At 44.3% G+C, this 13,733-nt stretch overlaps 1 protein-coding gene across 2 annotated transcripts in view; it reads left to right on the top strand.

The window, feature by feature from the left end:
• The window catches only part of PRKCB (protein kinase C beta), a gene marked incomplete at both ends in the record, with an annotated part of 354,426 nt that extends 341,510 nt beyond the window's left edge, over positions 1–12,916 (top strand). The window contains one exon of one of the 2 annotated variants that reach the window (XM_080702806.1): positions 12,764–12,916. In XM_080702806.1, coding sequence (XP_080558932.1) covers positions 12,764–12,916 — 153 coding nt within the window. Of the gene's footprint in view, positions 1–6,435; positions 6,595–12,763 lie in introns of those variants that run through there. The other variant, XM_080702805.1, reaches the window with a different exon arrangement.
• Positions 12,917–13,733: the final 817 nt, after the last annotated feature.

The following is a 13,733-nucleotide window of genomic DNA, read 5'->3' as shown; positions in this document are numbered from 1 at the left end:
CCCTGGCCCTCCTTGGGCTCCTCATCCTGTGCTCAGTGGCAGCCCCTATTGCATAGCACCTGTCCGCATCTGTCATCTCTGCTAGATAATAGGCTCTGTGAAGACACGGCCAGGGACCTTTTTGTTTCTAGCATCCAGCATGCTACTAGGCACAGAATGTACAGGACTCAAATATTAGCCTTCCTCACCATCCCTTAGCACCAAAATACACAGCAGACAGCCACTTGGGAGATCTTGACTTGGAGTCTTTTACTAAGATAAATCGTGTTAAACAGCAATAATCAGGTCTTAGCAATTTGGCTGAAATTTTCCATTCTCTTTATTTATTTTTCCTCTCTTTCTTTCATCATAGTTCTTATATTTAAAATAGCTTTTGTAGCTAGGCACAGTGGTGCACACCTGTAATCCTAGTACTTGGGAGCTTTTTAATGAGGCTCTCTGCGACTTAGTAAGACCCTGTTTCAAAATAAAGAATAAAAAATAGGTCTGGGGGTATAGCTCAGAGGTTACTCCTGGGTTCAATCCCTAGTACCACAAAAATAAATGAATAAATAAATAAATAAATAGCTTTGTGGATTCTTTTCTTGTTATAAAATAATGATAATAATAATGATACTTGATATTAAAATTTTCAAAAATACAAATCAAGCATAAAAAAGAAAAAAAGTTAAGCAATCAGTAACTTTTCTAATCTCCATGAGCATGTATAATAGGCATGCAGATAGCAATTTATAGAATGGGGATATATATACGCTTAGTAATTATATATAACTATGTCATTTAATATTCTTCTACATCTTCTTTCAGTATTTCAAAGTGTTTTGCATGGTAATACATCAAATAGAGATATCATTATTTATTTAGCTATTTTCCCTATTGGTGGATAGTTGATTCCAAGTTTCTCTTTATTTCTTCTAATGATTCTTGATGAACATTCTATATGTTGGTGGGATATGGCAGGAGTATATACAGGACTAGAGAGGAAGAGTCAGGAACAGCCTCCTGGATGAAGTGACACCTTTCTGGAGACCAAAAGACTGGGTAGGAGGTAGTTGGGTGAGAGAGGAGGGGAGAGGCAATGGTCTTAGCAGAGGAGACATACTCTGCAAACCTTAGATTGAAGGATGTGAATGTTCTAGGAACCAGAACTCTTTCAGTACACTGGAGGGTATGTCAGGGGTGGTAGATGTGGCCAGTGAGGGGGGCTAATGACCAGCTAACCAGGGCCAAATCCTAAAGGGCTCTGTTAGCCTTTCCAAAGAGCTTTGGGCAGTAGGGAGCCGTTACAGATAGGAGTAGGGGGAATGACATACACTAGCTCCCCATTATCCATGGTTTCCTTTCCATGATTTCAGTTACCTGTTGTCAACCATGGTCTAAAAATACCACATGGAAAATTCCAGAAACAATCCATACATTTTAAGTAACTCACCATAGAGCGTAATGTTATACTTGTTCTGTTTTATTATCAGTTATCATTGTTAAACTGTGCCTAGATTATCATTTAAACTTTCTCATAGGTATGTATATATAAGGGAAAACATAGTATATATAGGGTTCAGTACTTTCCAGGGCTGCAGGGAGTCTTGGAATGTGTCCCCTGAGGATAAGAGATGCACTACTGTTTGGCTTGTGTTCTTGAAAGATCCCTGTTGCTGGTGTAACTGTGCGAACTTCACCTTTGTTTGTTTTTGTGGTGCTGGGGATTGAACCCAGGGCCTCTTGCATGCTAAACACCTGCTGTACCACTGAGCTACACCCCATATCTGATAGCTAGATTCCTACACACACACACACACACACACACACACACACACAGAAATTAAAAGGAAGCAAAACAAACAAATAGCTCACTGGTAACAGCTCAAGATCAGCTTTTCTGTCTAGGTTCTTACACTAGAATTTGTTTAACAAATCAAAACGCTTCCTGCCCTCTCCAACCCTGGAAGAGAAGCTAAACAATGTAGTTGGTTTCTGGCCCCATCCTTCCAGAGGCCCCATTGGTGTACTCAGATAACAAGGAGGTTGAATTCCCTTTTAGTAGCTAAACAAGGCTGAAGTATCCACCCAGGGCAGAGAGGCAGGCCAGGTCCACGCTGGTTTGTAATCAGATCCCAGACACGGAGCTGCCCATTCTCCAAGGACACAGCAGGCTCAGGGCTGATCTGGACTGTGCCTCCCAAGAGCTGACGTCTCCATTTAGGGAGCAGCTCCTGAAGCTAATGGGCAATGACAGCTCCATTTGAAAAACACAGAAACACTTAACAGGGAGGCTGTGATCTGCCAGCTCTGTAAGCTGCTTATTAGCAGGGAAATCACGCTCCCGCAATATTGTGCCCTCCTGGTTAACCCCTGTTCTGGCATCTCCTCTGTGCTATCTCACTTAAAGATTTCATTGTTCTCTGAGGCTGGAGGGAGGGGAGGGGTGGGGGAGGAGGGTGTGAAGCTGCCAGGAGCTGTTTCGCCAGCTCCCATCCCAGCCCCTGGGGAAACTTGGGCAAATCTACAGCCTTCTGGTGTACAGACCAGAAATGGATGGTTTTTAAAGAAAAATGGTCCCCTGAAAACTGTGTCTTAGCTAATCTACTTCTTATACTGGTCAATTTGGGTCCCTACACCCAGGTCAAAGAAAAACACCTGCCTAATGGCAGGCTGCCCACCCCCCGGTTCCTTTGTCTTCTCTCTACCCTATCCCTCTGCCCCACCCTTTTCTCCACAGCCCTCTCTCCTCTGAAGGATTGAATCAGTTTTCTACCCAATGTTCCTGGCTCCTGTCTAGCTCCTAGCCGCATCCCCACTGGGCATCCATGGCATCTCCTCTGCGGTCTAAACATACCATAAATGAAATCAAGTGTTTGGTCTCCCCTCACCTCATACGCATATGCTTTACACCTGGTGGCCCCCTCACTCACCAAGAAGTTCAGGCCAAAAGTCCCCGAGACATTAACAATTCCACCCTTACACCCACCCCACCCCCACATTTGATCTATCAACAAATCCTGTCAACTCTAAATTGAAATGGATCCCAAATTTGAACGTATCTTTCTGTTTTCCCTACAATCCCCTTCCTCCAAACCCTCATTTTCTCTGCCTGATAGCCTTTTAGCAAGAGCTCCGTGAAAGCAACAGCCTCCTGCCCTGATTCAGTGTTTCCATGACTGCTTCCCACTCGTGGAGTCTGTTTTATACACAGCACAACTATCCTGTTTACACATGCGGGTCGTGTCACTCGAGGGTTGGAACTTTCCAGCGACTTCTCCTGAAACATGATAATCTACAGTCTTCTGATGGCTAGTGGGCAACGTGCCCTGGCTCCTGGTGCCTCTGTGACCGCTCCAATCCCTCCCCACCTGGTTACTCCGCTCTGGCCGCACTGAGCTGCATTGTTCTGCAATGATTATATCAAGCGAAGCTTGGTCTCAGGGCCTTTGCACCTGCAGTTCCCTCTGCCTACAGTGCTTTCCTCCAGACATCCAAATGGCACCTTCCCCCATTTCACCAAGCTTTTGCAAAGGTCATTTCTGCATTGTTTGTGGTTCTTTAATTATAAATGAGATCTAAGCATGAATTTTATAATTTGGGCTTTTAAAACCTGGCATTCTCTCCCTTTTTTTTCAAATTTTCTTTCTCATATTAATACACATGAGGGTTTTTTTGTAAATTAAAGAGCCCTTTTTTCTTTAGTGGGTGTTATGAGTACATTTTTCTAGTTTGCCGTTAGCCTTTAGACTCATTTTAAGGTTTTTCTCTTGTTTTTTTTTAAACCATACATGAGTTTTTAATTGTTATGCAATCAGCCTCATCAGCTTCTTTTGTTTGTTGCTTCTTGTACACGTCCTTTAGAAATGCCTTTTCCATCCTCAGGATATAAATTCATTTATTTAGGTTTTCTTCTCCTAGGATTTTCTTGCCTTCGTGACTTTGCCTCCTGTGGAATTTGCTGTTTTCCATCCTTTTATCTTACCAAGTTTTTGTTTTTAAAACTTCCATAGCAAAATCAATTTGCAATAGATTCTATAATAGGGAGTTTACATACTCTTTCTATTGAAATGACAACAAAAGTGGGGAAAACAGCTTAGCTTGGAATAATGAATATGTTCCTTTAACGCCTAACAAGAGTCTTTTAAAAATTCAAGGCTATTTGCTCGGTATTTAAAACTTAAACACCATGAAAATACTCATCATAGGAAGCATGTGATGTCCATAGGGATTTGTAATGAATGGAAAACAAGAACCCACTAATACAACTATGATACGTTGAGCACCTACCTAACTCAGTGCCAAGCACACGTATGTATCATCTCATTTTATCCTTAATGTAAACCCCGTATGATAGGAATGGCTCCTGTTTTACAGGAGGAGCCCAAGACTTTAAGAAATGTGCCCAGGGTTGCAAAGCTAGTGGGTAGCAAGATGCCAGAATTCAAATCCATGTCTGCATATTACAGATCGTGGTGAAGCCAAGGCTCTCTGAGAGCTGAATCCCTCGGGTGCACGTCACACACCCGGCTCGCCTCTTCTGTAAGGCTTCAAGAGGCACTTGCAGGCCTCTGCTTTCTCCCTGTGCCCTCCTTCTCCCAGAGGCTGGAGCGCAGTAACAGCTCTGCACGTCCCACTGGTGTCCTCTCAGGTGTCAGGTCCCGTGGCCTGTTTTCTGTGACTTTCCTACTTGACCTCTTGAAGGTACTTCATTGATGATGGTGCCTTTGTCCTCAGATTCTCTCAGTCCCTCACTCGTCTGATGCTGCTCTCTCCTGCATCTCCCATGCTCTAAGTTTTCAAGGCAATTTTATCCTAGGCAAATGGGAATAAAGACTTATCCCACACGTGGTCACAAGAATCAAAAAAGTAATACCTGCAAAAAAACACTTATGTGTAAATCTCCGTCACGCAGAAAGGGCTCGATGGCTTTTATTACTATCATTACCTTTTTCTATTCTCCTTATTCTGTTGTTTGATTTTTATCTTTTCAAGATCTCTCTCCTGAGCTTTAAGACCTGCACTTCAAACCCCCTTCGGATCTTACATAGAATCTCTCTGGTCTCTCAAAGTCGTCATGTCCCAAAGGGACGTTGTCATCTTCCTGAGTTCTCCCACTTCCTCTGTCTGAGCAGTTGATACAACCACATCCTTTGCCCTTCACAGCAGAGACCTCATCCTCCAACTCCATGATTTTCTCCCCCTCTCTTGTGATCCAATATTCAGTCAGTCAACTAGCCTGTTAACTGTGCTTGTAAAGATGGAGCCAGGGGCCAGGGCTCTGATGGCCTGTGGTACCAGCTCCCCCTGCAGCTTCGCTATTCATTGACAGTGTGACCTTGATCAAATGACACAATCTCCTTGGCCTCTGTTTCCTTAGCTATAAAATGGGAATGATAATAATACCCACTTCATAGGGCCATTGAGAAGATTAAAATAAGACAATTTGAGTAAAGAGCTTTGCAAGGTGTCTCTGACTGACTATAGCACACGCACAATAAATATTAGCTGTCATTAGTATGACTATTATATTATTAGGTTGGCGGCACCTCCTATAGACACTGAGCTTTTGCATAAGTGGGGTTTTGCTGGTGAAGGAGAGGGAAACACAGATTTATCTACTTAGCTATTTTTGCATGTGGGGGCACACACATGTATTATAACTCTGCCTCAAGACCAGGGCCTCTTCATATGGGAGAATCAGCAGGACAAGAAATGGCAATGGTTTTCTGTCTCAAGCCTAATCGCCTCACTGAGCCCTGGTTTGTATTTTCCTCCACGCCACCCCTTCCTGTTTGGAGCAAGGACAGCTGAGTTCACCTTGTAATAAAGGGTAGAGACTGAGCCAGGGGCCTGCCCAGGCTTGGCAGGCACCAAGCCCAGAGCTTGTGGTTGGGATCTTCCTACTCTGACTAGAGTTGATAAACAATTGTGTTGAGCTGGAAACATCTATTGTTCCCGATCAAGAAGCAAGGACGGCACTTTGTGAAATCTACTGCTATAAATATTGAGATCTCCCAGGTGATGTATCAACAGGTCATTATTTTGCATCCTGCACCAGGTGAAACATCTCAGGTAACTTAACCCCATCTTTTCCCATAGATGAGCTTGGCTGAGCTCTTGGGATGGGTTGGGGGACACGCCACCTGCCACTAACTCCCCCCCCCATCCTTATGCCTTTGCCGTACATCTCCTGACTGCATAAAAGGAAACTTAGGGGTGCCGCATGAGCTACAGCTGCTGAAGTTTGGGAGCCCAAGGTCATGAGAATTTTGCATTTTATGTTGCTCTCATTTCTGATCATTAGAACAACCTCTCTGAGTTTCGGAAGGGGAAGGAATTGGAGAAAGCTCACGCCCGATTCCGTTTGGTTCTGTTTTGCTTTGGCTTTTGTTTTTTTGCTTTTGTTTTTGTTTTTTCCCACCCACCACAAGTTCTTTTCTTCCCCTCTCATAGTGTGGGCGAAATGCTGAAAACTTCGACCGATTTTTCACCCGTCATCCACCCGTCCTAACACCTCCCGACCAGGAAGTCATCAGGAATATTGACCAATCAGAATTCGAAGGATTTTCCTTTGTTAACTCTGAATTTTTAAAACCTGAAGTCAAGAGCTAAGTAGCCGTGTAGATCTCCGTCCTTCATTTCTGTCATCCCAGCTCAGAGGCTATTGCGGTGACATTTATTTTATTTTATTTTGTTTTCTCATTGACAAGTTGCATACATGTTTTCTTTTCCGAGGAGGCCAGAGTGACCATGTTTCAGACCCCCAAATGTCCTCAGGTAGTTTGGAGCATCTCTGCGAGTGGAATTATGCAGATGGCACAGAGAAAGCACCACTGCATAATTGAGACACGATCAGCATCCTCCCACAATGTGTCCCCCAGCATGTCTGCTAAGTCGGTCCAGAGGGGAGAGAAAATGCTTGCTTTCTTTCCCATGTTTCCTGCACCGCCATCTCTCACCCCAGCCACCCAATCTCTACTCTTCCTACAACATGGGTAGACTCATCAGACGTTAGCAGTATTCTTCCACTTCCAGGCTGGGAACTTGGCATGTATCCAAGTATATGGTTGCTTTGCCCTAGAGGGAATCCCTCCATTCTGCCTGTTCTGGAAGCGGTAGAGCTTTGAAAAGAACATGCTAAAAATAAAATCTTATATTTATGGGCCTTTTTTTTAAAAAAAAAAAACCCAAAGTTAAGAAGATTAAGTCTTTCTAAAATTTCAGGAGTGTGCTTTTAGACGGTTTCGATTGAAAAGCACTTCCAGGGTCAAAGTCAACCAGCTTGGGTGCTACCTCCAATGCTGTAATTTCTGATACTCTAGTCCCTGGTCACCCTTCGTCCCCCAACTACTTGAAAAGGGCATTTGGTGCGGTTCTCTGAAACAACATGGTCGCTCTAGCAAGGTCTCAAAGGGCCATGGATTTACATGACATTTCAAACCTTATTTGCTTTGGGGTTTTCTTTCTGTTGTTCAAATGCAAAATTGGAAAAAAAAAAGAAGAAGAAAAAAGTTACTTTGTTATACATGCTTTAAAATATATGTCCAAATGTTATTAACCACAATGACCTGCTTTGATTTAACTGAGAAGACAGCTGTGTGGAGCCCAGCAGAATCATGCCTGGGGGGAGGGGATTTGTCTGGGTTTGTTCCTGGCTTTGGAAACCTAATTAAGCGCCCTGAGAAAGACAACATCTCTTGCCACAAAGACGGTTGTGTTCTTCACTTTGATGTTGTTTTGCAAAATGTTTGTAGAAATGTTCATTTGTATCTGGATATCTGTTATGTGCCATTTTTCTTCTAGCATCAAGATACATTAAAAAAAAAAGAAAGAAAGAAAATAAAAGAAGAAATACTATTGCAAGGAAAACAACTCTCTTTGAAAAACGTGGACCCAAACTACAAAGTAGGGCCTGAGGAAGGAACTCAGGAGAAAGAAACTAAATCCAGACCTTACTCTCAGCCTGTGTTTAGCCAGTGAGCGAGACAGTGCTGTGCACTCTGCAGGGACTCGTGGCGGCACAGTGGCGTGGGGTGACCTGGCCAGAGCCCGCCATGCTGTTAGAGCTCAAAGCCTACATTCATCCCCCCCAAAGTCAAGCGTGGAAGCCAGCTAAGAACATACCTGGGCCCTTGATTTTCTCACCGACGTCGCCACTCCTCTCAGCGTGGGCTACATATTCTTTCTAGCAAGCCACTGTGCGGGCTCCCAAAAGCACCAGGAGACCCCAGGGTGGAGAAGTCTCATGTCTGTCCACACGGGTGGGGTCAGCTGGGGACTCTCCATCCTTGCGTACAGCTTCCTGCTAGTTTCAGGCAGTCCTGAGGAAAAGTCTTATCACAGTACCAGAAATTCCCAGAAGCCCCGGGGCTTCTGAGAGATCATCAAGGGAACTTTTAAAACTTGACACACATTCATGAAGTCAGACTTTTCATCTTTAAGGAAGCCAGGCCTTGGGTGTCCACAGAGGCAGCATTCCTCACAGTCCATTCTTTTCTGCCCTTCCATTTGCATCTTGCTTCGGGTTTGGGGACTGTCCCTGCTGTTGAGATTGTGGCAGACCTAAGGCAAAGCAAACCTGAAGTCTCAGCTGACTAGGAGGTTAGAGAAAAAGGGGAATCGGGCCGGAAGCCCCTCACTTTATTCTTGGGTTTCTTGTATCTGGAGAGAGGAAGCCATTTGCCTGAGGTCAGTCAGCTGGGATCCAAACCCAGGTGCCCTGAGCACTGGCACAGGACTCCTTCTGCTTCATAACCACACAGCAAGCATCTCTGAGCCATGCCTACACCAGGCAAGTAATTGGAAGTCCTTCATCCAGATGTTGGGGCACTAGGCCCTTCTTGGACATGCTCTCAGGATAAAAATCCATGAAGAAACACTCAGTTATTCACAAGTAATCTGAGATAATCTTTAAAAAACAATCTAGGACGGATGGATGGATATATAGATATATAGATAGATGATAGAATATAGCATATATATATACATATATATATGTATATACTGCACTCTATGTTTTTCAAATTCTTGCCATTATTTTCGAAGCTTCATAGTTTGCAGAAATAGATACTCAAGCCAAAGTCTTGGTTCCTCTGGCATACCTTGCTGAGGGTTGGTTAGAGAAGGCTTCTGCGAAAGTACAGGATCATTCATCAGAATTCCTCCTGCTTCCTTCTCTATCAGCATTCCCAGTGCAGAGGAAACCCACATGCCAAGTTTTCATTCTTTATCTTCTCCAGAGAATACTTTGCAAATTTACCTAGAAAGAAAAGCTTTTCATTTAATTTTGCAGTCGTCCATTTAGCCCACCTCCATGCATCCAACTAGTGTTTATTAAGCACCAATGGTATGCCCAGCTAGGTGCCAGGAGCACACGGGGAAATAATAAAGATGTAGCCCATCCCCTCCGCCTCTCCCTTCAAAGTACCATCTGGTGGAAGCACAGCCAGTAAACAAGTAATTAAAAGCAGGACATGGTCTAGAGACAACTAGTCTCTGGGTTAGTTAGGAACAGCTTCTTAAAAGGAAGAAACAGTCATCCATCCAACATCTTTGGGCTCCTCTTTCTCTTTAGAGATGATAGTTTGGATTTCAGTGAGTGTGGAAGGAGAAAGGGAGGATGGTAGATGAGATGGGCTCCCTTCTAGAAAGCCAAAGGCATTTCTATGCTTGGCTTAGAAATCTCCATGCTTAGAAATCTCCATGCTTGAATAGGACACAGGATCACCAAAGGTCTGAGTGGAGACAGATGCCCATATTGTCTTTTTACCTAGGGAGTAGGGGCTGGCTTTACAGCTTAGTTCTGAGTCCCGAGTCTCACCTCTCAGGGTAGATCCCTCCAGCGTCTGTAGGCATCCCCTTTTCTGACCCTTATGGGGCCACCACTCCCCTTCTAGCGCATTGTCTCTAGCTGGACCCAGCCTGCTTCCCTAGCTACCTGAGACAGGCTGAGATTCTTTCAGAAGAGTTTAAACTAGGGGAGAATTCAATAAAAGAAGCGAAAATCCATGCATGATGGTTCACACCTATAATCCAGGTACTTGGGAGGCCAACACAATATGATTGCAGGTTCAAGTCCAGCTTTAGAAACTCAGCAAGACCCTGTCGCAAAATAAGAAAAGCTGGAAGGGTAGCTCAGAGGTAGAACACCCCTGGGTTCAACTTCCCGAGTACCAAGAAGAAGGGAACCAAACACAGTGATCTCAACAAAGTCCTTGTTATCCATGCTTATTGTTTACCAGGATCCAAGAATCCCCCTTTTAATTTCTTAGACTTTCCTCTGACTTGCTCTTCTTCTAAGAAAACATAGGCCCATGTTTACAATGACCTCGGAGGATTCATAGGGGACCAGTAGAATTAATAACCTTCTCTGGGTGACTGGTCCTATTTCATGTGGCTTGAGATGCTTTCAACCCAAAAGGAATTGTCTCAACAGAGAGGAGCATTGCCTCCCAACTCCTAGGATGAGATTCTGGAGTATTTCCTAGGAGGATGTATTCACAAAGCACTGTGGAAGAAGGCAAATCCTGCTTGGACCACATGGCTGCCATGAGTCATTGCCGGTGTGACAAAGGGGAAAGCGCTTCTTAACTTGAGGGTGATGGGGAGAGAATTTCTGCTTGTGCCATTGGTAGGGAAAGCCAGGGCAAGTGGATGATACCTGGGGAGACCTTACAGGAGGCAGCTGCCTGTCTCCTGGCCCTGGAGAGACCTGCCTCCTTGCCCACACATGATCCTGGGATTCCCAGACCTTGAAGGGTCCTAATTCAGTTCATACCAAGGCTCAAAATGGACATTCCCCATTTGGGAGATCGTAAGGACCAATGGAAATAAATTCCATTGCTTTGCTTCTGAGCTAGATCCCTAGCTCAGGGGTGACTATAAGTTGGCAAAAAGAATCTCATCTTTAGTCAAGTCTTCCTTCAGTGATTCATTCATTCAACAAATAATCATGAGATGCTGGCTCTGGGCTGGGTCCTATTCTTGGCATTGGAAATAACACTAGTAAAGAAACGAAGATCCTGCCTTCCTGGAGAGAAGCAATAACTAAACAAGACAATCTCTGAAAGCAATAAGCACAAGGGAGATAATAGCAAGGATGCTGAAGTGTGACGCGTGGGTATCAGAAGAGGGATGAAGAGACCATGTGACAGGAAAGGGAAGTGTTTGTGTTTCCCCTGGACACAGGAAGTAACACACAGAGTGCCTAGGCACGGAACCTCCCACGGCACTGCGCACACTTACAGCAGGCCATGCCAGGCAAAGCAGAAGGGCAAGTGATGGCTGGCCATCTGGATGCCAGCTTGGGCAGCATCTTTAGCCTGCTTCCCTTTGGCCACACTGGCTCAAGTGTACTCTCCAGGTGCCAGTTTTGTCCCTCTCCCTTAGACACCCCAAGAGGAAGGAGGGAACTTCACAGAGACGTTTTGCCTATCTCAGGGTAGCAGCCCCAAAGAAGCCTTGTCAAAAGTGTTTTGCAAAAAGGGGTGAGCAATGAGAAATTCTTATCAGCCGGTGCCAATTCGTGGCTAAACCTAAAGCCTGGATTTAGGTTGATCCCCATGAGACTGGTCAAACTCTGAGTCAGCCAACACTTACTGATCCTCTTTAATCTGACATGACTCTGACTTCAGTGGGGCAACCTACCTGGCATCAGTGAATCCCAGGCCTTATCCTTGGTCCCTCCAGCCAGAGCAGCTCTGATGAGGCATACTTAGCAGCGAGGTGGTCAGTAAACATCACCAATCCACTGTGTAATCTTAGGTAATCCACTCGACCTACCTGTGCCTCTGTTTTCTCCTACTTCAAACAATGGGGATGAGGACCACAGCTCTACCTGCCCTCCTAGTAGGTGAAGCGAGACTGGGAAGAAGTTGACAAGGTCCCTGAACAGTTCCGAGCATCATCAGAAGACCAGTTAGCCCCTACTCTGGTGTTCCCTGTAAAACCGGCCCCCAACTCTACTTAGTATACTGGAGCAAACCCCCTCTGCCCCTGCTCATACAGGCTTAAAAATAGAAAGGAATACTAGACTAGGAGAACTGAGTCATTTCATTTTCTTAAGGATGCTCTCACAGACACTTCTTTAAGCTTTAGGTTTGGTTTCTTACAATGTGCTAACTAGACACGTGTCGTAAACATCTTTGATGAGAACCTCTGGCTGATGAAGACCCAATTCTAGTCTCTGGGTGGATTTTTTGAGCACCCCTTCAAAGCCTGGATTGGCTCCAGGCACATGGAGTGGACAGCTAGCTGTTAGCTCCTTGCATGGAGCAGTGATCTGATTTCCCCCTACCCAACGTGACCATCCTGCCTTCTTGGGAGCAGAGCAGCTGTCTGTGCAGCACTTTTGCTTTTCAAAGAAGGAGGCCTCCGAGACACAGGTGTCACTGTGGAGTGGTTTTTTCCTTCAGGACATTCTATCTAATAACGAATTCTATAATATTGTGCCTAGCAAAAAGTAGAGTGACCAGTTCAATTCATCTCAAAGTCAAAGAAGACACAGCACATGCCACACACGCACAGCACTTTATGGCAATCCTTAAAGAGATCCAATGACTTATTTCCTCTCTTAGAAAATGTCCACCACATTTTTCTATCCCAAAGCCAATGTAAAATGTGAAACAAAGCCGGTAGGTATAAGGCACCTGCTCCACATCGTCAGTCCAGGGCTCTTCCTGACTCCGCTCATGAGATGCCATCAGCCTTCCGGTAGCTGGCATGTCCTGGTCGTTTCCCTCCTTCTTATGCTCTGTTAACTTGTTTGCTTTCCATTTGGCAGAGAGACAAGCGAGACACCTCCAACTTCGACAAAGAGTTCACCAGACAGCCTGTGGAACTGACTCCCACTGATAAACTCTTCATCATGAACTTGGACCAAAATGAATTTGCTGGCTTCTCTTATACTAACCCAGAGTTTGTCATTAATGTGTAGGTGAACACAAACTCCACTGTTGAGCCTGGGGGTAAGACTTCAGGCCAAGTGTATGTGTCAATTCTAGTCTTCCAGGATCACGGTGCATATGCTGCCATTCAACATGGGGAGAGCTTGTCTTACTTAGAGGGCTTTTCTTTGTATGTGTAGCTTGCTAGTTTGTTTTCTACATTTGAAAAATGTTTAGTTTAGAATAAGCGCATTATCCAACGATAGAGGTACACTTTTCCAAACTTCCAGAAATTCATCAAATAAAAACAGACGATGTCAAAAAAAAAAAAAACAACAGAAAACAACCTACTGTGTCTGATACCAAAATGCTTCCGTATTTGTAATTTTTAAAGTCAGAAGCTAATGTTCCTGGTAAAAGTTTTTACAGTTATTCTCTAATATCTTCTTTGAATGCTAAGCATGACTGGTATTTTTAAAAGTTGTGAGTAAGCTTTGCAGTTACTGTGAACTATTGTCTCTTGGAGGAATTTTTTTTTGTTTAAGAATTGATATGATTAAACTGAATTAATATATGCAAACAGTCTTGTTTATATGTCTGTTTTTAAGTAGATCTGAGGTACAGGTGTTACACAGTGGAGATCCATAGACTGATATCGCCAGTAAAAGAACTTCATTTCTCACACAGAATTTTAATGAATGGAAATCACTGTCAACATTTTAAAAGTGGGATGGGATGTTTAATACGAATTTCTGGACCTTCCGATTCCCTGGGTTTGGGGGAGGGGGAGAGGACCGAAGACTGGCAGGCACTGGTCCTATACTTCCATGAAGAAATAACTTGACAAAACTGGTTGCATCTCTTTAA

The sequence above is a fragment of the Muscardinus avellanarius genome (assembly GCF_963383645.1).
Source record: "Muscardinus avellanarius genome assembly, chromosome: 10".
In the NCBI taxonomy this organism is placed as follows: domain Eukaryota; kingdom Metazoa; phylum Chordata; class Mammalia; order Rodentia; family Gliridae; genus Muscardinus; species Muscardinus avellanarius.
Note: the sequence above shows the minus strand (reverse complement) of the source record. Positions and strands in the feature narration are given on the sequence as shown.